Raw genomic sequence first — 23,666 nt, 5'->3', positions numbered from 1 at the left:
TTGCACTTCAGGCTCACAAATTTTAAGGAGAAATAACAAAATTGCAAAACTATCCTGAAAGGTCATAAAAGTTTTTCAGAGAAAATGTGTGGCAGAGAGGAGAAAAAGCAGGACTACCTTGCAACTTTCTCATGTAGAACTGGAGTGAATTGATTCATTTTTCTTCTGTAGAATCTGTGGGGAAGGAGGCAGGACTATTGGAAGCTCTTGGGAAGAGGGAGGCCATACAAGGAGCATGTAGATTTTGGTTACCAGAAAGTAACAAGAGAGAGCCTATAAGTTCAAGCACAAAAGATGTAATAGAAGATCCCATAGACACATATAATTGAGGATTTTTGAGAAGCTTTTAGTGAAAACAAAACCAGTTCAAACCTTTCCTTTCTCTAAGCTCTTAAAATTCAAGTTCTCCATTATTTCCCTAGTTTTTCCATTGATCATGTTTCCTTTTAAAGGTTTAAAACTCCCAACAATATCCTAGTATGATTTAATGCAGGCAAAGGAAGCATGAAACAATGATGCTCCAGATGTTTCTCTAAATAACACCCTACTTTGCCATTTACAACCTTTCATCCTCATCAGATGCATGAGTGCCTTTCTTTCTTGCTTTCTTAATTTTTTTTTTTCTGGAGAGATGTATGATTGCTTGTTTGACGTGTTTCTTGATTCCTCATAATCTAGGCCCACAATTGCCTATTACTATTTATAACACTTCTGTTTGTTCATTCGGCATATTCCCATCCACAAGAATATATTCAGGCAAATGGTAACAGGTCATTTTCATTTATTATTTGGTCTTTGCATATAAGCTTTTGAAAGTGTGAATGCAGGTGTGCCTACATGTGTATGTACATACATTGATATAGAGCCCCACACAACCTAGCTTAAGTCAAACCAAATTCAAATTAGAAAGCATTCATATAAAACTACAAAAAAAAAAAAATTTCCTGGTAACAGAACAAGGAGACTATGAGAACTCCGTGCCTACAATGTAAAACAGAGGCATCAACCAACATGCCCCCATGTATCTTCTGCAATGCTTCAAGTTACCAAGCCCCTTTAATTATATTGGACATATCTAGATTAAGTTGACACATCATTTAATGAGCACAAACTTAATCTTGAAAGAAAAAATCATTTTGTGAGGATCATTTTGGCACAGGCAAGCAGCTTGAAAAATAACAAAACTGTACGCAGCTAGGGACAAATTGAACCCTCATCTTTTTGCACCTTCAGGCTAATAAAATTACCTGAAACTAAACTCAAACTAGAAGTATGAAAGAAAAACATTTATACATAATTAGAAGCAGAAGGTTACAAAAAGTTATTGATTCTCCAATCCTGAAATGATCCTCAACAATGTGAAGAATATTAAGGAGAAAAGGCCCATGAAATCAGAGTAAAGAAGCACTATCAGATAATTCTCTGATTAATTGATATGTGTCCAAAACTGAAACAGAATGAGTAAAATATGTCTTCATGAGTGTGATCTAAGAAGACAAATATGCCTTGACAGTGAAGGCTTCATATATTTGACATTTGAGACAAAAATGAGTAGAATATTGTGTACAGCAAGTTGAAAGCTGTTTAATGAAGGGAAAAGAAAAAAAAAAGAACATATGTGTTGAGTTTGAAATTGAATAAATATGAGAATTATTGCACCAAGTCAATCAATCGAATTTAAAAAACTTTATATGCATGAAGCAGAAATATAATACAAAAAAAGGATTGCGGAAAGCATCAACATTGAAGTATGTAGTCATCAGCTGTTACAAAACCATGTGCTCTAATTCTGCCTTCATATTCCTGAAATTATTCACATGTACAGTATATATTTGTCAAATATACATTGCATGTTAAATGTTTGTGTCACCAGTAGAGAGGGGAAGAGGCCATAAATCCTGCAGATAATTGTTTGGAAGCAGAGGCACATCCCGGGAACAATCACCTGATTGAAATAATGGAAAATGGAATAAAAGTAAAAAGAAAAGCCTTTATGGTATTTCCTCATATACATACATGTGCATGCAAGGAAAGAACCATGCATACTGATGTAACACCAAAAGAAATGAGAAATAAAAGCAGCACAGATTTCGGCTTCTTTAGTTACTAGCATTTCTTACCCACCCTAAAGCACAAACCGCCCTCAAACCCACCTCAAAGCAAAGCAGAAACGAAAAAACAAGAAGGAAGAAATGACATATGTACAACTAATTTTCAATTATAGGAATAAGGGACTCACATTTGATTACTATGACTAGAGGAAAAATCATGCACTTTATTCTTTCCAGTTATAAGGAGCACGCTCAACAACTAAGTAATCATCCCTGATATCCTTCACAACTCGAAAATCATCATCAAGGTAAACAGTCTCGAACCTACATAAAACCTCGAGATCAGTGAAACATGGAAGTAATGGTAATAAAACTAAACTATAGCAGCCAAGTCCGTGTCCCTTTCTGCTTTATCTAAACAGAAGAGAAAGAGATGAGGTCGGACAAGACGTGCATGAACAAGAAATTACCATAAAACAGTACAAAATAGCTAGTATTTAAGTTAGATGAAGGGATTAAACTTCAAACCATCCACACAACATGTTTCGTCGAATTGTAAACAGCTAGGAAGAGTCGACCTAATTGGCTAATGCTCAACTTGGAACCAATAATTCCGAATGTACAAGACCAATCAACAATCAGCATTTCGAATCACGCGGCACAAATATTTCAAAAAAGGATAAGGAACTCACCAACCCTGCCCAAACGGCGGCAACGGAATCTCCCAGCTTTTTCCCCTCAGAACCGCACTCGTAAATCTAAAGAATTCGAATAAAACTTTACTAAATAGTTAATCGAGAGAAAAAAAAAACAATTAAAATTGATTTCAGTTTGAATAAATACTTGAAATTCACTCTCTGAGAGGAAGTAACTTCAATGCTGGATCGAACGAAGAAAACTCCATCAGGTGGAAACGTGATCACGTTATTAAGAGTCTTCTTCTCGACATCAATGACCTGCAAAACGTCGCCGGCTCGAGTACCTAACAGGTGAGCTTTCTCTATAATGAAGAGCTGCTCTTTCTCCGTGGTCCATAGAAGCCGCCACGTGGCGGAGAGGGAATCGCCAGTGGTGACAGTATCGCGACCCAGGATGGCCATGGCATCGATGGCTTTGATGATCGCATCGCGTTTGGCAGGGTCTCTTTGGGATATGAGGCCCCGGTCTTGGTCGGAAATGAGATTGAGGAGGTCCTGTTTGGCTGACTGCGATTGGGTAGTGACGGAGGAGCAGGTGATTTTAGGATGCGGCCGTCGTTTTAATTTGGTAGCGAGACTGAGAGGAGATGATAGAGTGACGGCTACGAGTGTCATAGTGGGATTATCTTTCTGCGACGATGAAAATCAAGAAATTGGCGGTTTTTCCTCCATAAAAAAAATAATAAAATGAAATTGGCGGTTCAGGTGTGACTTGGGGAACAATATCGTAGAAGTGGCGTGCAATGCACGTGGCACTTTCTGAATATTTGGGCCAAGCCCAAAAACAGTACTTTTCTCAATGTTCAAAATGGTTTATATTTTTCAATAATTTAATTTATCATTTTGTTGATTTAATATTTCCTAAAATTAATATTTTTTTAATTAGGATGTAACTTTTTCAATTTATTATTTTAAAAAATATGATAAAAAAATTAAAAAATTTAATTGATATAATTAATGAATATTACATTAAGGTTATTCTTAATAAATATATATATTTGAATCTCGTAATTAAATTCATGATAATTTATTAACTTTTGTCATCATTATTTTATATCACTAAAATTAAAAAAAGTTAAGTAGCATATAAGCATTTGGATTAAATTGCATTGAGATTTTTATATTGTGTTAAGTGCTTGGTGACAAGGTTAAGCAAGCTATATCACATTGCCATTTGACAACATGATATCATCATTTCAATTTTCAAGGTCGTTTATTTAAAACCAAAGAAAACGTTCTTCTCTGATGCTTGGGATGTATAATTATTGTTACATTATCACATATTCAACTTATATATATATATATATATATATATATATATAAATATTTACAAAATTAGGAATATACTCTCACAATACAATGTCGATTTTTAATATTAAATAATATGCATTTCAAAATAAAAATTTATTTTATAAATTTTTTTATTTTTTAAATGTACAATGTTATTTTCTAATTTTTTAATTATTTTTAAAAAACTAAAAAATAACAAATGAGATTATATCAGGTATGTATTTTATTTATTAACTCGAAAAAATATGTGATATTTTTTTGCTCACAAAATTTGTTGTACTTGATTCATTGAAATTGTCAATTTTTTTTAACAATATTAGATGTTAGGACGCGTTGAAAATAAAAATGAAAATTGGAATATCACATTAAAAATTTTAATATAGATATCATATTAAAATATTTTTAAAATATGACATTTATTTATTTAAAAAAAAGGGTCGAGCGAGGAGATAAATCCACAAAATTGGGTTGGGCTTCGGGAGAAGGCTTACGGGCTTTAGGGTTAAATGTACCCCAAGGAAAATTCCCGGTTTTTTGTCTCCACAATCATCATTTTGGACCTAACACGACGTCGTCTGGTACAAGCCCTTTCTCGTTCTGGCTCACGCAAAAAAGCCCCCCATTAAACTATCAAGCAGAGTAGAAGAAGTGTAGAACCCTGAACCTAAAGCCTCTCTTTCGAACATTCGAGCGAGAGTCATTTCCCACTTCCTACTTCCCTTTCTTCTAATTCTGCAAGTCCCTTTCTTCTCCACCCACAGATCCCGATCTAGGGTTTCGTCTCCAACTCTTTTTCTTTCACTCCCTTCTTTTTCCTTTGTTTTTTTTTTGAATCTTTAGCCGTAAATGTCGATTGCAGCACAAGCACCAGATATTCTCGGCGAGCGTCAATCTGGTCAGGACGTTCGCACTCAAAATGGTACTATCTCCTTCTCTCCCTTTTATTTCCCTGCCGTGCTTTGTTTATTTAACAAATTTCACTGAAATTTGTTTGTTTGTTTTTTCTTCATCGTTTTTTCTTTGTCATTCGGTAGTGGTGGCATGTCAAGCAGTTGCGAACATTGTTAAATCCTCACTTGGACCAGTTGGACTCGACAAGGTATTAGACAGGAACGATTTCCTTCGTTGGTTTCTGTGGAAATGCCGAAATCCCTTTTGCTTTGGCCCTAGTATTAATTTTATTTTCTGTTTTTTTGGTTATATTTTCTTTTTTGTTTTATGATTGGGCTGGATTTGGAAACATTATTTAAAAAATGAAGTATTTGTAGTTTTAATTTTAGTGCGAGGTGGATGATTATTACAATGTTTTCAGGAAAATGTCCTGCTGTAATGTTCTTATAAGATTTATTGATGTGCCAGTGATGCTGCAGTTGTTTTTATTTTAAAAACTTTTAAAATTTTGATTTGGCTGTGTATCTGTTTTGATGATTTAAGTTAACTGGCTGCTTGGTTTGTCGATTGTTTTCAGATGCTGGTCGATGATATCGGTGATGTAACGATAACAAATGATGGTGCTACGATCCTCAAGATGTTAGAAGTAGAGCATCCAGCTGCCAAGGTGGATAAATAGCCAGATTTTGCATGTTGAAATGAGACATTTGCTGTTGCCGTATTCCTTTACTGCTGTAATTTATGTTCAATCTTCTTCTTTGAGGTGGCAGGTACTTGTAGAGTTGGCTGAGCTTCAAGATCGAGAAGTTGGTGATGGAACAACCTCGGTTGTTATTGTAGCTGCAGAATTTCTCAAGGTAACTGCATCCATTTATTTAGAGGTTTTATATATGTATAAAAAAAATACTCATTTAGGAGCCATGTTGCTTTTTAAGAATGTTTCTACTATTGAGAGATAGTGACTTGATAATATGTGATTTACTTACAATTTGACAGAGAGCGAATGACCTGGTCAGGAATAAAATTCACCCAACATCTATAATTAGTGGCTACAGAGTGAGTAACTTTTTCCTCCTCTAGCATGCTCATATTTTTCTGTCTATAAGATATCCATATGGCATAATCTGAACATGTTTTTGGGTTTTTTATTTGAGCAGCTTGCTATGAGGGAAGCATGCAAATATGTTGAAGAAAAGTTGGCAGTGAAAGTAAGTGCCTTACGGAGAAGCGATTGAAAAGTGAATAATATTTAACTTGCATGTGAAATCTGACAATTTGGTTTCCATATATGACAGTTGGTATAGATCTGTTTTCATTTGTATAAAGACTTCTGATTGCCATGACTTCTCTTATCACTTTGATTACATTAGGGGGTTTGCTGTACGACATCCAAATTACTCTGCCTTATCTTATTCCTTATATTCTGTTCTCATATGGAATGATTTAGTGTGAAATATGTAATTTCCTAAAACTGATTGACTTCTATGCTATTGATCTTTTGGTGTTGCAATGTTCGATAGCTGTTGTGCCTTTATTCTACTCATCCTTATTTTTCTTTATTAGGTTGAGAAGCTTGGGAAAGATTCTCTAATAAATTGTGCCAAGACAAGCATGTCCTCGAAGCTGATAGCTGGTGACAGTGACTTCTTTGCTAATTTGGTATGATCATGCCTAGCTCAGTAATTTAAACTTATTTTTCAACTCTCAGCCATCTGAAGACTCGTTTAACTGCCATATTTTCCTTTCCTTCTAAGCTCTATCTATTTTTGCCTGGATAAACTTGACATCCTATGCTGATGCACCTGTGTTCACGTTCAAAAACACTTGCTGCAAATATATATCTTTAACTTTGTTTCCCCGTGCTATTATAAGGATTTCTGGTTTCAGCAGTAATATTTCTATATTTTTTAATTTTGCCGTATCTTATCTTGTTGTTTAATGAATAGAAATCATTAAATGCTTTCTTTCCTATCGTTTATGAGATACGAGGGATCAAACCTGAAGCATGCTTGTTTAGCTCATGTATTGAATTTGTCTGCATAGGTTGTAGAAGCAGTTCTAGCAGTAAAGATGACCAATGCACGAGGAGAAGTCAAATATCCAATCAAGGTAAGATAGTTGAACTCTGATTAATGCATTTCTTATAAAGATTCTCAAACGAGCTCATGTTACAAGATGGCGTCATTATCTGTGATTGGAGCTTCATTGTATCTGTTTTCAGTCATTAGTTGCTTTCTTCATATTGCAGGGAATTAATATTTTGAAAGCACATGGAAAAAGTGCCAGAGAGAGCTACCTGCTGAATGGGTATGCTCTTAACACTGGTCGTGCTGCCCAAGGAATGCCCTTAAGAGTTGCCCCTGCCAAGATTGCTTGTCTTGACTTTAATCTTCAGAAGACAAAAATGCAGTTGGGAGTCCAAGTCTTGGTCACAGATCCTAGGGAGCTTGAGAAAATTCGTCAGAGGTGATAATCTTTACATTCTTAAGCTGTTTGCAGTCACCATTGTGGATTACTCATTTACAGCTTCTTTCCTTGCTTTTTTTTTTTTTTAATTTTTGTGGTGTGTCTGCAATACATAAAAGTTTATCATATTATCTAGAGCATGCCTAGTGTAAATTTTAAACAGCCATACATATCTATAAAATGTGACACTGATGATGTCTATGTCTAAACAGAGAAGCTGATATGACAAAAGAACGTATTGAGAAACTTCTTAGAGCTGGAGCCAATGTTGTTCTGACTACAAAAGGAATTGATGACATGGCACTCAAGGCAAGCTTCTTTTGTATTTGTTTTTGTCTAATTGCTTTCTTGTTTTGTGATTTTTATTTTTAAAATTAATATTCTTCATTGCTTTTTCAGTATTTCGTGGAGGCTGGGGCTATAGCTGTCAGACGTGTTCGAAAAGAGGATATGCGCCATGTTGCTAAGGCAACTGGTGCAACAATGGTATGTTCGTATTCAACCTTAAAAGTCATAATAATTGTCATAACCATCGGAATATTTGCATTCTCTACTGTAGGCTATAGTTTGTGCTATAACGTAGTTCATATTCACGGTGCTTATGGTATTGAATTAATTAAAGCTCATGATTAATAATTAATCCTTTGCTAGGACTGTATCCTGCCAAACTGAATTGTGTTTTATTGAGCTAATGGGAATATATCTTAGTTAGGGCTGCATCATTTGTTATTTACAATTTTTTTGAAAAAAAATGAGAAGCTTGGATTTGTGTTGACTGCCTTTTTTTTAAAAAAAAAATAAAGAACTTTGTGTCATTACTCTCACAACTCTTAGTAGTTTGAAACGGCCTATTAATGCCTACCAAATGCCTTTTTCTAATAATATTCTTCCTTGCTGATGGATCTGCAGGTTTCTACATTTGCTGATATGGAAGGGGAGGAAACTTTTGATTCATCATTTCTTGGATATGCAGATGAAGTTGTGGAGGAGCGCATTGCTGATGATGACGTGGTTATGATCAAGGGGACCAAAAGTACAAGTGCGGTGTGTGTTTTGCTCTCTGAGTAAAATTTATAACTTCTAAACTTGCTCATTTTTTTTCCAAACTTGGAATCTAATTCCTTTAAATCCTGGTTGAGATAAAGTATCTTCAGATATTTCTGCCCTTTCTTATTAATTTTTTTTTTATATCTTGAAAACAACTTTGTGGGCTATTTTGATATGAGACGTGCTATCACGGGTTGAAGCCAAAGGCAACACTGTGTTAATATGTCACTGTTATTGGTGCAAAAATGTTAAGCAAGCTAATAATAGTTTTGAAATTATGTATCCGAGTTTAGTATATAGATTGTCACATGTTGGCAATAACTTTGATTTGTAATGACCACATGAGACTGACTCTTCTCATTTAACCATTTCCAAGGTTTCCTTAATCCTTAGAGGTGCAAATGACTATATGCTTGATGAGATGGAGAGAGCTCTACATGATGCTTTATCTATTGTGAAGAGGACCCTTGAGTCGAATACGGTAACCTCAAACTCTTACTGCCTAATGTTAATGTTTTTGAGTTTCAAGATGCAACATTGATGTTAATGATAGAATAATTTACTTGAGCTCATTAGCTGGTTGATAGAATTTAAATTGTTAGAATATGGATTTCTAGTGGTAGCGTCTTTAATACGATATGGCTGTTTGTCTTTTGGTGGTTTATTTGGAGAGTTTATTTTAATATTTTCTCAGTGTTTAGATCAATAGTCATAATGCAATGTTTGTAATGCATTTTAACCTCCATTTTGGTGTTGGAAATGTTAGGTGGTAGCCGGCGGAGGTGCAGTTGAAGCTGCTTTGTCTGTGTATTTGGAGTATCTTGCCACAACTTTAGGATCACGAGAACAGTTGGCAATTGCAGAGTTTGCTGAATCACTATTGATTATACCAAAGGTAGCATTAGTTATGGCTAGGCTGCAGCTTGTGCAGACGTTTATCTTTTATCATTTTATATGGTAAGTAACTACTTACATCAATGACATTGATCATTCATAGGTGCTTGCGGTCAATGCTGCCAAGGATGCCACTGAATTAGTTGCAAAACTTCGGGCTTACCACCACACTGCTCAAACCAAGGCTGATAAGAAACATTTTTCAAGGTATACATTGCACATATAACAGTGAACAAAAGTAATTTCATCAAAGAAAATATTGGATAATTGAGAGTTTTGGCACTGAATGTGACATTCGTTCTGTATTCAAATATGCTTCCTCTTCGATGTTGCAGCATGGGTCTGGACCTTTCCAATGGAACTGTTCGTAACAACTTAGAAGCTGGAGTCATTGAGCCTGCGATGAGCAAAGTGAAGATTATTCAGGTAAAAAACGTGTGAGTTTTGATTTGAGTATGTTATCCAACTTTGCACCCAACCGGCTAATGTAGTAGTTTCCCATTCTCTCTGCCAGTTTGCAACTGAAGCAGCCATAACAATTCTTCGAATTGATGATATGATCAGGCTTGTCAAAGATGAAAGTCAGGATCAAGATTAGTGGGGTTGATTTCATTGTTAACGGTCGTCTTTGTAGGTTAATTTTGGGCAAGGGATTCGGATGCCATTTTCTAACATTGAAGAGGGTTATGGTTTCATGTTTATTCCTGTTATTGGTCTTAAATTGAATATATATGTTTGTTTTGTTATGTGATTAAGACCATCATTCCCCTTTTGTTGTACGATGATTATTTGGGGAAGAACAGTTGAGCATTTTCCTAACAGGTTTCAATGCAGAGAGGAATCTGTTAATCTGAGAAGCTGTGATAATTTTGTGCCATCCTTATTTACAAAAATAAATTATTTTAAATTGCAAAGATCAAAGGGGAGAAAATAAGAAAGATGTGAGTCAAGGCCTTACAAATTACAAAAGTATTTATTTTTAACACAATAATTTTTTAAACTATTTAAGAAAATTTTAATAAAATTTTATTAGTTATTATATTTTTTATTTTAAATCAAATAAAATTTTATAATAAATGATTATTTAATTGTTATTAGTCATAATATTGTATATTATTTTATGTCAAGTGATGCAGATGTGGATAAAATATGATAAATGAAATTTTAATTAATGATAACTTAGTTAATTTAAAACAAAATTTTAAGAGTTTAATTGAGCATAATAAAACAAATAAAAGTTTGTTTAATTTTTGTTCAGATAATTTAAGAATTTTTTGGTAATTTTTCATTTCAAAAGAATGTAATTTTCATTTTTCAAATTTAGCAAGCAAAAAGGCGAAAAGAAAATAATTTTTTATCTACTTTTTCATCTTTTCAACAAGTAGATTGACAAATAATATCATATTTTCTCTATTTTCACGATTCTTCTAAACCAAATTTTTGTCTTTATAATATAATTAATTTTATTTAAAATTAAAAAATACTAGTATAGATGATGAAGGGAACTGGCTTTTTGGTTTTGTGTGGGAGTAGTAACATACCCACTTGTAGCATAACTTTGGGCAATTCTCCAAGGCCTTAAATTATGTTGGGAGAGGGATTTTAACAAGGTGCAAATAGAAGCAGATTCAATGGTGGCTATTCAAAAGGTATCAAGTTCCAACTCTTCTCTGGATCCATGTCCAAATTAATTAAGGCAGATTAAGGCGCTGCTACAACGAAATTGGGACTGTACTATTACTCACATATTTCGTGAGATCAACTGAGGCGCCAATTAGATGGTAACAAAGCATGAAGACTTTGAGATAGGCTTATATATTTTTCATGTTCCACCTCCTCATATCTCTTCTATTTTATCGACAGATAAACTGGGCATATCATGGACTAGAATGGTGTAAATTATTGTTTTGATTAATTTAATTTCCCTTTTACAAAAAAAAAAAAAGAAAAAACCTTTATGTGATGATAAATTATTACTTATTAAGGTAATTTTATAATCTTGTTGTAAAAGGCCGAATATCCTTCAAAATCAGGCTTCAAAGAAATAAAAGCCCAATTCTATTAATTGGGCCAATGAGCTTAGTAAATTATCCCATCTCAGCCCAAGCTATTTGCCCTTATCTCTCTTCGAAACCGCATCCGACTTTCCTTTAATTCAAATTACAGCGTTTCCTCGCTGCTTCTCTAATTCGAGCCCTCGCGACACTCGCTCAGGTCAGCCCTACCTCGCTCCTTTACTTCTCTTCTAATTTCTCTGGTTAGAGGCCTTTTGTTCTTTCTGTCGAATTTCTGTTATCCTAGTTGTTTCGGTTTTCAACACCTTCTTCGCCGCGCTTTTCCGTATTCGATAGGAATTTTATAATATGGCTAGGCAATACAGTGAATCGAGTGATGATGATTCGAGAGATGAGAGTGGTGGGCGTCGTAATCGTGATAGCAGGCATTCTAGGTCAGATAGAGATAGGGGAAGGCGTGGAAGAGAAAGAGAAAGGAATCATGATGAGAAGGAGGAGAATAGGCGGAGAGAGCATTCTGGATCTTCTGATGAGGAAGAAGACAAGCGTGGTAATAGAGGTGGAAGAAGCGGAAGCGTAAGGGAGGGAGGACAAGAGAGGAATCAAGATGGTGATGGTGATGAGAATAGGTGGAGAGAACGCTCTGGAGCTTTTGATGAAGAAGACAAGCGTGCCAATAGAGATAGGAAGCGAGAAAGAGAAAGAATTCGTGATGATGATGTTAAGGATAGGCGGAGAGAACATTCAGGATCTTCTGATGCAGAAGACAAGCTTGGCAATAGAGATGGAAGGCGAGAAAGAGAAAAAATTCATGACGAGGAGGAGGAAAATAGGCGGAGAGAGCATTCTGGATCTTCTGATGAGGAAGAAGGCAAACGTGCTAATAGAGATAGGAGGCGTGAAAGCAAAAGAGGAGGAGGAAAAGAAAGAAATCAAGATGGTGATGTTGGTGAGAATAGGCAGAGAGAACGTCCTGGATCTTTTGATGAAGAAGACAACCGTGCCAATAGAGATAGGAAACGAGAAAGACAAAGAATTCATGATGGTGATGATGAAGAAGGAGATAAGCTTGACAATAGAGATAGAAGGAGAGAAAGAGAAGGAATTCGTGATGATGATGGTAAGAGCAAGCGGAGAGAACATTCTAGATCTTCTGATGAAGAAGAAGACAAGCATGCCGCTAGAGATAGAAAGCGAGAAAGAGAGAGACTTCGTGATGATGATAGGAATAGGCGGAGAGATGCAGTGGAGGAAAATTCTGAATCCTCTGATGAGGAAGAGAAGAGAGGCAAGAGAGATAGGAGGGGAGAAAGGGATAGAAGGAATAGGCATGACAATGGACATAGGGATAGGCATAACCATAGACAGCGGGAATCTGAAGAAGATAGGTACAGACATAGGGACCGACACCGTCATTCACGGCATGATTCAGATGATGATGAGGATTACAGAAGAAGGTCCCAAAGAAATAAAGAACGCGAGAATAAAAGTGATAGGAGAGACAATGATAATCAGCCCAGCCGTAGAAGCACAGATGATAACAGTTTTAAGGAGAAAGAAGAAGGAGAAATCAAGCAGAAACAACCAGCTTCGCAACAAAACAACTTGAATGGTGATACGGCGAATTTAGGTAGGAGTGGAGGAGTTTATATTCCTCCATTTAAACTAGCAAGAATGATGAAGGAGACAGAAGATAAGAGCAGTGTTGAATATCAGCGATTAACATGGGATGCGCTTAGAAAAAGTATCAATGGACTAGTTAACAAAGTCAATGCTACTAATATAAAGAATATTATTCCAGAACTCTTTGCTGAGAATCTTATTCGAGGAAGGGGTCTCTTTTGTCGTTCATGTATGAAATCTCAGATGGCATCTCCAGGGTTCACAGATGTTTTTGCTGCATTTGTGGCCGTTGTTAACACCAAGTTTCCTGAGGTGGGGGATTTGTTGTTGAGAAGGATTGTTTTGCAGCTTAAGAGAGCATATAAGCGGAATGACAAGGTGAGTATTTGCTCCATTCTTGACTAATTCTAATTATTTATTTATCATTGTCTAAAGAGTACCGCTTTTTCCAGTTGGGTGTGTTACTGACTGTCTCTTTTATTGGACAGCCTCAATTATTAGCTGCCGTTAAATTTATAGCACATCTTGTGAACCAGCAAGTGGCTCATGAGATTATTGCTTTGGAACTGCTCACTGTTTTGCTGGAGAACCCTACTGATGACAGTGTTGAGGTGGCCGTTGGTTTTGTTACCGAGTGTGGATCATTACTTCAGGATCTCTCACCAAAAGGCCTCCATGGTGAGTGCTACTGTTTGAATTATGTATAATGCAGTGGTTTTTCTTCTCTGTATTATGATTGATACTGGTTTAGATTTCATAAAATTATGTTGTTGGAATGCATGAAATGCCTTCTGTTGCATTTTGTTAATCATACATGTAATGCATGACAAATAATTTTTTCTGGGCATGTCTGTTTATCTTGCTTTAGCTTCTTGAATAATCTAAGATGAACTTCATTTAATTGATAACCTAAAGTGTGGTTATCATGCTGGTCTCTTAGATGAGTTAGGTTTGAAAAAATTACTGTTTACTGGTTTTAAAAATATTTCATCCACAATGGTAAAAACTATATTATGATATGACTTTATTTGTTAGGTTTTTGAATTCCATCATCTTGGTTGCTTTGTAATGGTTACTGCAGGAAGCTATTTACAATTAATAATAGAAATTTAGTTTAGTGTTTGTGTAATTTTCTGTGAAACAAAGTAAAGGAAAAAGTTTTGGTTATTCTCTCTCTCTCTCACACACACACACACCCCTTTGGTGATTCTAGTCTACTGGTACCTTATGAGACTATTCATTTGTTTTCCTTCTCAATTAATGTTGCATGTTGTGTTTACAGGTATTTTTGAGCGTTTTCGGGGCATTCTTCATGAAGGGGAGATAGATAAACGTGTTCAATTTCTGATAGAGGGCTTATTTGCTATAAGGAAAGCCAAGTTTCAGGTGTCTTTCGTTTCCCCTAAATAATTCTTTTGAATTCCTTTGAAAATTTTAGGTCACACGTACCTTTGCTAATACTCAGCATCTGACAATAGCAACAACTTAAAACTTTGTTTTCCCAGGGGTACCCTGCTGTTCGTTCAGAACTAGACCTTGTTGAGCACGAGGACCAATTAACTCACGAAATATCTCTCCAAGATGAGATAGATCCAGAGATCACCCTTGGTATGTCTCAAAATGTCTTTAGCTATTCTTTTACTGATGACTCGCCCTGCTTGGTTCATTCGCTGTGGTATGTGATTGTCAATACCTTTAATTGTCCTTCGTGCAGACATTTTCAAACCAGATCCTCAGTTCTTGGAGAATGAAAAGCGTTATGAAGAGTTGAAGAAAACCATTCTTGGTGAGGAATCCGATGATGAAGAGGGGTCTGATGTGGCTTCAGGTGATGAGGAGGATGACGATGATGATGATGAAACTGATGAAGAAGATGAGCAGCAGATGAAAATAAGAGATGAGACAGAGACAAATCTTATAAATCTTCGGAGGACAATCTACCTGACAATCATGTCCAGTGTAGATTTTGAAGAGGCTGGACACAAGCTGCTGAAAATTAAGCTTGAGCCAGGTCAAGAGGTAAGGTGATACAAATGATGGTACAATTATTGTAAGTCAATCAGAGGTGTTTGCCTTTCCTCAAGAAAACTCAATATTTTCCTTCTGGCTTTGTAGAGTATATGTATTTACCCTCCCTCTCTTGCAAAACTGAATAGCTTTCCCTTTCTTTTACGGTGGGGTCAGTTTTCCTGTTTCCTATTGTTGCATTCTAAGAAACTTGTCACCTTGATTTTGGTTGTGCAGATGGAGTTATGCGTTATGCTGTTGGAGTGCTGCAGTCAAGAGAGAACTTACCTTCGATATTATGGTCTTCTGGGGCAGCGTTTTTGCATGATCAACAAAGTCTATCAGGAAAATTTTGATCAATGCTTCGTTCAGCAGTATTCTATGATTCATCGTCTTGAAACAAACAAGTTACGTAATGTGGCGAAGTTTTTTGCACATTTACTTGGCACAGATGCTCTGCCTTGGCATGTGCTAGCCTATATACGATTAACTGAGGAGGACACAACTTCTTCTTCCCGAATTTTCATCAAGATTCTCTTCCAGGTAAGTTAAAGAGTATTCGATATTTTACCTGTTTCTTTTCATCTGTAAACAAAAAAGTTGCCAATTCTTTTGAGTTGGGTAAAAATATGAACCAATGCATTTGGGCAGTTGGTTTAAAGTTGGGTACTTAAATGATATAAAACAAATATTAGTATGTTGATTTCTATCATGTCCAGTTCTGAGGCATTTCAAGTGATAACAAATCCATTTCCTGTAGGACATTGGAATCGTTAGGATAAATGAGTTTAGTTGGTGGATAAATTGAGAAACATCACAAAGTATAATCTTCTGTTTGGAAGCAAACCTTTTGTTTAACTCATTTTTTCTTTTTTCTTGTCTAGAACTTATCTCATATGCTAGTCAACTATTTGATTTCTTTTTCCTGCATAAAGCTGTTATGTTGATTTTGATACTTGGTAATGGTACAGGAATTATCAGAGCATCTTGGAATTCGCAGACTGAATGAGCGGCTTTCAGATCCCACGATGCTGGATTCATTTGAATCTATTTTCCCAAGAGATAATCCCAAGAACACACGATTTTCCATCAACTTTTTCACTTCCATTGGGCTTGGTGGTATCACTGAGAATTTGCGTGAGTATTTGAAGAACATGCCTCGGCTTATCATGCAACAACAGAAAACAGCATCTGATTCAGAAGCAGAACCTGAATCTGGGAGCTCGAGCTCGTCTGAATCTGGGGGCTCGAGTTCATCTGATTCAGAAACTGCTAGTTCTGACTCAGAGTCAAATTCGTCAGGTTCTGATGAAAGTGAAAGGCGCAGAAAGAGGAGGAGGAGGAGATGAGGTAGTGGCCTTTTCACTGAGGAGTTTAGTTTCAGGCTTATGCATCTTTATACCTGTTGGTTGCTTACCGTCCAACTTTTGACATATCTTGTTATACTACTTTAGCAGAGTTTTCATTAGATAGTCAAATATAACTGTAATTTTGTATGTTAATAGAGCTGAATAATTTATGGTCACTATTTTGCAGCTTGTAGTTTGCTTTTAGATTGAGACACATCACCCATGGCATTATTCTTAAGTCATTATGTTTTGTCGACATGGCTGAGCAGGTTGCTTAGGTACTTTGTACTTTCGAAATTTGTGGGAAGACTATGATCAATGGCTTCTTGGTATTCTTTGACCTGGACACATAAACCATAAGGCTTCGGTCCTCAATTAAGGGTTGGGTCGACGTGTACTTGTCCTTGTGTTTCTCGGGTGTACCATATTGCTGTTATTAATTAAGAGTTATCTCATTGATGTATCTTCATTGAGTGCAGATTTTAGAAATGGCCCATTGGCAGTGTTCATGTTGTACGTAGAAGAAAAGGCCATGTGATTCTACACATGGGCACACGTGCATTTGCAGCAGGTTGGTTATGGTGTCCTTCCCCCCCTTGCTTCTTATTAACATGTGGCTGCTACATTATCGGGGGTCTAGGGGTTCCCCAGAGCTGTACATACTTCTTTGATGGGGCACGATTTCAGCAGTGCTTGTCGGAACAGAATGAACCCATCATTCCGCAAGGATTGAGGTTCTGTTTTTCTGGTTAATCTTTACCTTAATTGCCTATGGCTTATTTATGGGCATTATTATGATGAATTGCTTAATTTTTACAAGTTCTAGGATAAATATATATACTGAATAATCAAGTGTTTTTTACCCAAAAAAAGAAAAAGAAAATCCTAGTGGGGGAGACTATTAAATGATTTTATTATTTTCAAGATCGGGCTGTCTCCTTTGGGTGTACAACACCCACGTGAATGCACATATTGGGCCCTTCTGGCCCATTAAAAGTGTTGTTTCAACTTCGATTAGTTCGGGTACCGGGCCCAAATCTAAACAATTCAGTATTGAAATATAATAGTCATGCTTCAATTTATGTTTCGACGTATCACTTAATTATAAAATATTAATTTAAAAACGTATAAAAAATTTTAATATTAATATTAATATTTTTAAAATTATAATTATTATATATTAACAATACATTAAATATAAATTTAATTTCGAAACGATTAAAAACATTTAAATCAGGGAATATCCAAGATCCTCGGCTAATCCAATTAAAAAAATGCCTTTTAAAAAAGGAAAAAGTAGTAGTGGGAAATTGTAGTACAAGTAGTTAGAATGAGAAGTAAAGTAAACAATAGTTGTAGTTTTTAGTGTAATTAAATACATCATCACGTCACGTAAGGGTATTATAATCCATCCATCCTGTTTATAGGCACATGGCTACGCACGTGCCATGCTGATGCTTCGGGATCACCACCACTTTTCCAAGTCACGTGATGCCATGTCTCTTCCACCAATGCCGAAACCTTAGCCAGCAGCAGCTGCTCCTCCTCATTATTTATTTTCTCTTTGTTCCTTTCTTTCTTTCTTTCGCAAGCTTTATATAATATCCAACCGTCCAAAGACTCTGCTGCAGAGAATATTAAAAAAAAAAACAATAGGTTTACTTTTCCCTGTAATTCAGTACATTAATAGCACGTCACGTGACACACACATAATCCACACCAACAGGTTAAAAATACTTTTAAAACACAGTGGATATGAGACGTACCAACTCTTATCTAAAATTCGTAACATGCGTTTATGGTAATAAAAGAAAACTCTTACTAATAAGTTTAATAGTTATCTCATATTTTATTTGGTGTCGGTTCAAAGGTAAAGCCACCAAAGCGGTGGTTTTAGATCTTAAATTTTTATAGATCTCTAATTTTATAATAATAATAATATAATTAATTATATTAATAATATATAAAAATTAATATAATTAATAAAATATTTTATCTATTCTCTTAGACTTAATAAATATAATTCATTATTATTATTTTAATATTTATAAATTTTTTATTTTAATTTAAAATTTATATTATATTATTATATTGTCTTTATATTATATAATAGTTGATTTATTGAATTAAAAATTTAACTAAAAAATCTAATAATTTTTTTATTTTAATAAAAAATACCTCATTTAAATATTTAATTTTAATTTTTTAAAATTATTAAACCATCCCTGATTTTATTAATGTAATAAAAGGGAGACAGAGACAGTCTGAGACTGGCTGGCAAGAGCCCTTGTTTTGCATATTTTGATGATTATCGTCACGTCAATTTGTTAAGAGGTGAAAAGAAAAACGTCAATATGACAAAAAGGAGGAAATACCAAAGCGGTGCAATGAATGTACGGGATTTGTACTTTCCTTTCCAAAAAAGAAAGAGGAAAAGACAGGCTTCGTTGGTTTTCTCTCCACCGCCACCCAACTCCTCTCCTTGTATAATTGCCTTGCCATCTACAAGCCCAAAAACAAACGAATTCAACAAGAGAAAGAGAAAAAGAAAGAAAGAAAGAGTGCCAGTTGTGACCAGTTGTCGAAGTAGGTTAAAACTCTCTCTCTCTTTCTTTCTTTCCTACTACTCTCTCAGTGTTTAATTATGGGAGGGGGGTGGGTTGGCGTCAGGGATAATAAAAACTCAACGAACGTAACGGAACACGGCCCGTTTCTTTCTCTTCATAGTTCTTTTCGCCCCGTTACTCTCCCTTTGGTTATTAATAATTAAGCAAGGGAAGAAGGAAATATATTTGTGGTCCCTTTGAGCTTAATTATCTTATTGCTACAGCTACCCCGCCTGCCTCCACGTTTTCTTTCTTTTGCCTTTGCTTTGCTTTGCTTTGCTGCTTCTCTTCCCCCGGAGATTAAGAAACTTCCTGCTAACCCCCATTTCAGCATACTGAAACATGAAGCAACAGGGTCACTTCACAGTCCACCCTTGAAATATGGTAGGGTAGTAAATTGGAAAACCTGGTAGAGAAATAATAAAGACCATGCACCCCTCCTCCTGCTACATAACAAGTCATTTTCCATTGCTTTGTCTGCATTTAACAAACTTAAATAATTTGGCAGTGAAAGTGTGTGTGTTTGTGACAGAACAACTCTGACCCAGAAAAGTTTGATGACAGACAGAGAAGGCAATGTGTTGCTGCCAGTAAATGCAAACAATGAAACAAGGTAAACGGATAACTAGGTCTAGGGTGTTACCCTTCTCTTTTTCTTTCCTGTTCTTACCCTACCGACACTGCTTGCTTTTGTGTGAGATGAATAATAAATTCAGCAGGTATGAGCAATGACTAACCGCAGATAATGCAATGGCCATAGCCTTTAGGGCTAACCGCAAACCCCACACACCACACCCCCCAACCCCAAAAAAAAAAGAAAGAGAATTTCTCGTGAATGAGTGGGCTGTGGGCAGTTGAGTTGAATGAGGTAAGCTTCTTACCACCTTTTTCTTTACATTTTTTTTGCCTTCTGCCATGGCCTAAAACTCATGCTTGTAATACTATTTTATCAGCTTCGATTTAGTAGAAAGTCAAAGGAATATATATGCATTCAAATACAACCCTAAGCCCATTAAAAGGAGAAGAAGAAGAATTGGTGCCTTTAGGTGGTTTCTTAAAGAAGAAGCATTTATGGCTATACTTATCTTATCTCAAATTAATCACTTCTCCATTACCGAGCTATTGCAATTAAGTGCCCCCATGAAACCTTGGGGTTCAACTTATAATAATTATACTATTAAAATAGTAAAGCTATATGGACTCTATCCTTAGAGTTTTCAGACCTTTTTCAATTTTGAGGAGTCTATCATCTTTTTCAGGAACAAATCCGCTGGACAACTACAATTCAGACCGTTAGAAAGCTGTTCACAAAGTTAAGGATATTGCCTCTATGATATTGTTTGACTTAAAAGAGTGAGCATTTGATTGGTTCGAAAATTAATTAATCTAATATTAATAAAGAAAATAAAAATCGATCAAATTAGAATATTAAAAGTTTGAAATTAATTGAAATTAACTTATCTCGATCAAATTTTTTATTAGTTCAGTTGTAAATTTTAAATATTAAAAATTGATCGAAATAAACGAATAAATTAATTACTTCTTCCATGCCATTTAAATCGGCTCGAATTAATGAATTCAATCTATTCCATTCACTTATTTTAATTTGAACTTAATGCTCACCCTAATTTGACTTATGTTATGTATAGAAATTAAAAACCCTAAAAAGTGAATCAATCAATTGCAAATTTGCTGCCATTATATTAATTAATGTTAACAACTAAAACTGTCTCGTTATTGGTGAACTTGGTGTAGGTATTATGTTATAGCAGCCAGCTAGGGCATACAAGGTTTTCTTGACCTAATTGGATATAGTAAATGTAAATGCTGCCTAAAGGTCAAGCTCGCTTGTTCTTATACAGAATACAATAAAGTAACACTAGTACATTTTTCTACTATTTTAATTCTTCTTCCCTTAATTAATAACATTATATACACAAGAATTTACGATTGAAAATCCTCTATTTCTATTTGATGTTTCCATTTGATACCTCCTTCGTAATTTTACATATACAGTAAGAAACTAAAAAAAAAAAAGTTAAAACATCGATTAGTTAAAAAGATCATTGTACCCCAAAAGAGACATTAATTCGTACAAAGATTTACCAATGTAACAGGAAGGCAGTAGGATGCAAATTTGTTCTGTTTTTGTCCTTAGAAGGAAGGAATTGTGACAGTAAAAGGTGAAAGTAAACAAAGGAAGAAGAAGAAGACAAAGGTGAAGGCTCCTAAGGTATGTATGGAATTGGATGATAGTAAAAAAGAGAAGAAAGGGTCTGCAAATGAGTGTGATTTGTTAGAAGGAAAGGGAGCAGGTATGCCAAAAGGAGCCCATAGCATGCCCTGTAACTTCATGTGGTGGAGCCATATTACTCCCATCGTTGTCTCATTCCATCCATCCATGTACTTTTTTCTTGAAGGAACTTACTGTTACTTGTAAAACTAGTCACTTATTGATTTACTATTATTATTACTCTGTCTGTCTCTTTTTTTTACTTTTAATTATTGTTATTATTTATGTTTAAAATTTTATTTTTAATTTCTGTAAAAATAAAATTACGAGCAAAAAAAGTGATTTTTTATTTTATTAGTACTATTATTATTATTATAATAGACAAACACATGCATGCATGCATGTGTTTGTAATTGTACGCTTTATCTAATTCATATAAATTCCCGTTAAAAAAGAAAAGAAAACAAAAGAAAGAAGCCAATCAGTCGCTTACACAGGCAATTTCTTTCTCTCTCACACTGCATGCTCACTCCTTGCACGTTCCTCTGCCCCCTCTTCCCATCAATATATCACTCCGCTTTCCTCTCTCCCTTTCCCTCCTCTCTCTCTCTCTCTCTCTCTCTGGGTCTCTTCTCTGGAGCTCGCTCTCTCTCTTTTAACGGAAAGAGGGCTGAGAGAGTTAGTTGTTTTTGTTTGAAAACGAGAAGAGGAAATGGATATGTACGGGCTTTCGGCTCCGGAACTGTTTCGTATTGATGATCTTTTGGATTTGTCTAACGAAGAGCTTTTCTCCTCTGCTTCCAGTTCCACCGCTTCCACCAACAACGATCAATTCCCTCCTTCTGAAGCCCCTTTCAGCTATGCTTCTGCTTCCTCCTCCTCCTCCTCCGCCGCCTTTCATCCCTCTTTCTCCACCGACTTCACCCACGACCTTTGCCTTCCCGTAATGACATAATATTGTTACATTATTATCCCCATTAATTCCCTTTTTTTTACTTACTTTCTTTTTTGGTTTTCTTTGTCGTAATTAGATTGTATACTCTTGCTACTTGTTTTGCAGAGTGATGACGTGGCTGAGCTGGAGTGGCTGTCGCAGTTCGTAGAGGATTCCTTCACCGACTTCCCATCGAACTCGATTGCCGGGACCCTAAACCCTAGAAATGACTCATCGTTTTCGAGCAAAGCTAGGAGCAAGCGTTCGAGAGCGGCAACTGCAATGAAGACAACGACGACCTGGACGACGATGTCGGAGGCGGCACCTCCTTTTACGGGAAATTCGAAGACGAAAAAGGAAATCCAACGTCAAGCATCGCCAGCGGCGGACGGAGGGGTGAGACGATGCACGCACTGCGCCTCGGAGAAGACGCCGCAGTGGCGGACAGGGCCGTTAGGACCCAAGACACTGTGCAATGCGTGCGGGGTTCGGTATAAATCGGGTCGGCTTGTTCCCGAGTACCGACCCGCAGCCAGTCCGACATTCGTGCTGACTCAGCACTCGAACTCGCATCGGAAGGTGTTGGAGCTGCGGAGACAGAAGGAGATGTTGAGACAACAACAACAACAGCAGCAGCAGCAGCATCAACAACAAGAGCAACCCTACCGTCACCACCAACACCACCGCCGCCAACAGCATGACTTCGAGGTGTGCTGACGTGTTGACAAAATCTCAGTTGTTGTTACTGTAATCAAGTTCAATCGGACAGTACTCTCTTTTGGGGCCCGTCGGCCATGTTCATCAAACGCTTCGATTTTTCTTTTTCCTTTTTTTTTTTGCCTTTTTCTATTTAGTTTATTTATTCTTCTATGACTTAATAGTAATTTTCTTTAACCCAAAGAAAGGAAAACAAAAAAAAAAGAGACAAAGGTCATTAAATAATTTGTTTGGGGTTGGGGTTGGGAGATTAAAGTTTCAACCACCATTGGTTGCTTCTTTAACGCTTCGTTGAAAGGTACAGAGGGAATAGTAATGTTTTAGTGTGAACGAGAGTGACTTTCCACGTGATGCACCGTAGCGCAGCTGATTAGACGCTTCCGAATATTCTCTCTCTATAAAGGGTTCTCACATGGATCCCCGTAAAAACGCTAAGAGTTAAAAATTAATAAAGGAGAATAAAAAAACTATTATTTTTAATAATTTAAAATTTTCCACATGATATTTATATTTTTTATTCAATTCATACCAGTATTTTTTCAATTAACATTCTTTTAATACTTTTATTCAATAAAATTATCAAAATATTTTTAATTCAAAATTAATCTATCTATTCATATTTAAAAATATTTTTATAATTTTATTAAATAAAATTCCAGGTTAATCTTTTATTAAAATAAAAGTTGTTTATGAGGTATTAATTAAAAAAAAAAAAAGAGAGCTTAATCTTACCTTGGAAATGAGTGAAAGTCCATGATTTTGGTTACATAGGAAGTATGAGCGGTAAGAGTCGAGAGATGGGGGTTGGTGGTGGTGGGACCGGCCCTTTTTTGGCCTTTTGTCAG

General features: G+C 35.8%; 4 protein-coding genes across 7 annotated transcripts; 3 read left to right on the top strand and 1 right to left on the bottom strand.

Moving 5' to 3' along the window:
- Positions 1–1,709: 1,709 nt before the first annotated feature.
- LOC18614391 (Plastid-lipid associated protein PAP / fibrillin family protein) lies at positions 1,710–3,424 on the bottom strand. 2 transcript variants are annotated; one of them, XM_007052139.3, is made up of 4 exons: positions 2,895–3,424; positions 2,744–2,809; positions 2,240–2,375; positions 1,710–1,945 (listed from the first exon to the last, which is right to left on the bottom strand). In XM_007052139.3, the coding sequence occupies exons 1-3, from the start codon at positions 3,362–3,364 to the stop codon at positions 2,276–2,278; spliced, it is 636 nt and encodes a 211-aa protein (XP_007052201.3). In that variant the 5' UTR covers positions 3,365–3,424; the 3' UTR covers positions 1,710–1,945; positions 2,240–2,275. The 2 variants fall into 2 exon arrangements, with proteins under 2 accessions (XP_007052201.3, XP_088659248.1); XM_088803122.1 differs by lacking the exon at positions 2,240–2,375.
- Positions 3,425–4,689: 1,265 nt separating this feature from the next.
- TCP-1 (T-complex protein 1 alpha subunit) lies at positions 4,690–10,194 on the top strand. Its single transcript, XM_018114197.2, has 17 exons — positions 4,690–4,958; positions 5,074–5,138; positions 5,508–5,597; positions 5,701–5,787; positions 5,927–5,986; positions 6,088–6,138; positions 6,494–6,589; positions 6,974–7,039; positions 7,179–7,396; positions 7,609–7,705; positions 7,796–7,882; positions 8,306–8,440; positions 8,820–8,924; positions 9,210–9,338; positions 9,441–9,544; positions 9,673–9,763; positions 9,852–10,194. Exons 1-17 carry the CDS (start codon positions 4,886–4,888, stop codon positions 9,933–9,935), a joined length of 1,638 nt encoding a protein of 545 aa, XP_017969686.2. The 5' UTR covers positions 4,690–4,885; the 3' UTR covers positions 9,936–10,194.
- A 1,292-nt stretch (positions 10,195–11,486) lies between these two features.
- On the top strand, positions 11,487–17,110 carry LOC18614389 (MIF4G domain-containing protein / MA3 domain-containing protein). 3 transcript variants are annotated; one of them, XM_018129755.2, is made up of 8 exons: positions 11,487–13,353; positions 13,464–13,653; positions 14,258–14,361; positions 14,481–14,583; positions 14,690–14,994; positions 15,220–15,525; positions 15,954–16,332; positions 16,811–17,110. In XM_018129755.2, exons 1-7 carry the CDS (start codon positions 11,701–11,703, stop codon positions 16,329–16,331), a joined length of 3,039 nt encoding a protein of 1,012 aa, XP_017985244.2. In that variant the 5' UTR covers positions 11,487–11,700; the 3' UTR covers position 16,332; positions 16,811–17,110. The 3 variants fall into 3 exon arrangements, with proteins under 3 accessions (XP_017985244.2, XP_007052195.3, XP_007052194.3); XM_007052133.3 differs by lacking the exon at positions 16,811–17,110 and adding an exon at positions 16,601–16,794; XM_007052132.3 differs by lacking the exon at positions 16,811–17,110 and having other exon boundaries at positions 15,954–16,794.
- A 4,655-nt stretch (positions 17,111–21,765) lies between these two features.
- LOC18614387 (GATA transcription factor 4) lies at positions 21,766–22,930 on the top strand. Its single transcript, XM_007052130.3, has 2 exons — positions 21,766–22,113; positions 22,231–22,930. Exons 1-2 carry the CDS (start codon positions 21,883–21,885, stop codon positions 22,819–22,821), a joined length of 822 nt encoding a protein of 273 aa, XP_007052192.3. The 5' UTR covers positions 21,766–21,882; the 3' UTR covers positions 22,822–22,930.
- Positions 22,931–23,666: the final 736 nt, after the last annotated feature.

The sequence above is a fragment of the Theobroma cacao genome, chromosome 1, assembly GCF_053813885.1.
Source record: "Theobroma cacao isolate CCN51 chromosome 1, ASM5381388v1, whole genome shotgun sequence".
In the NCBI taxonomy this organism is placed as follows: Eukaryota; Viridiplantae; Streptophyta; class Magnoliopsida; order Malvales; family Malvaceae; genus Theobroma; species Theobroma cacao.
This window is presented reverse-complemented; position numbering and strand designations above follow the sequence as displayed.

Excerpts from the sequence above, each read along its gene's own strand:
- LOC18614387 (XM_007052130.3), top strand. The coding sequence starts at position 21,883 with ATGGATATGTACGGGCTTTCGGCTCCGGAACTGTTTCGTATTGATGAT. Across the intron at positions 22,114-22,230 it reads CCCACGACCTTTGCCTTCCC|AGTGATGACGTGGCTGAGCT; the intron begins GTAATGACATAA and ends CTTGTTTTGCAG.
- TCP-1 (XM_018114197.2), top strand. The coding sequence starts at position 4,886 with ATGTCGATTGCAGCACAAGCACCAGATATTCTCGGCGAGCGTCAATCT. Across the intron at positions 7,397-7,608 it reads CTTGAGAAAATTCGTCAGAG|AGAAGCTGATATGACAAAAG; the intron begins GTGATAATCTTT and ends ATGTCTAAACAG. Across the intron at positions 7,883-8,305 it reads AGGCAACTGGTGCAACAATG|GTTTCTACATTTGCTGATAT; the intron begins GTATGTTCGTAT and ends ATGGATCTGCAG.
- LOC18614389 (XM_018129755.2), top strand. The coding sequence starts at position 11,701 with ATGGCTAGGCAATACAGTGAATCGAGTGATGATGATTCGAGAGATGAG. Across the intron at positions 14,584-14,689 it reads AGATCCAGAGATCACCCTTG|ACATTTTCAAACCAGATCCT; the intron begins GTATGTCTCAAA and ends TCCTTCGTGCAG. Across the intron at positions 14,995-15,219 it reads AGCTTGAGCCAGGTCAAGAG|ATGGAGTTATGCGTTATGCT; the intron begins GTAAGGTGATAC and ends TTGGTTGTGCAG.
- LOC18614391 (XM_007052139.3), bottom strand. The coding sequence starts at position 3,364 with ATGACACTCGTAGCCGTCACTCTATCATCTCCTCTCAGTCTCGCTACC. Across the intron at positions 2,810-2,894 it reads TCTCAGAGAGTGAATTTCAA|ATTTACGAGTGCGGTTCTGA; the intron begins GTATTTATTCAA and ends CGAATTCTTTAG. Across the intron at positions 2,376-2,743 it reads CCGCCGTTTGGGCAGGGTTG|GTTCGAGACTGTTTACCTTG; the intron begins GTGAGTTCCTTA and ends GGTTTTATGTAG.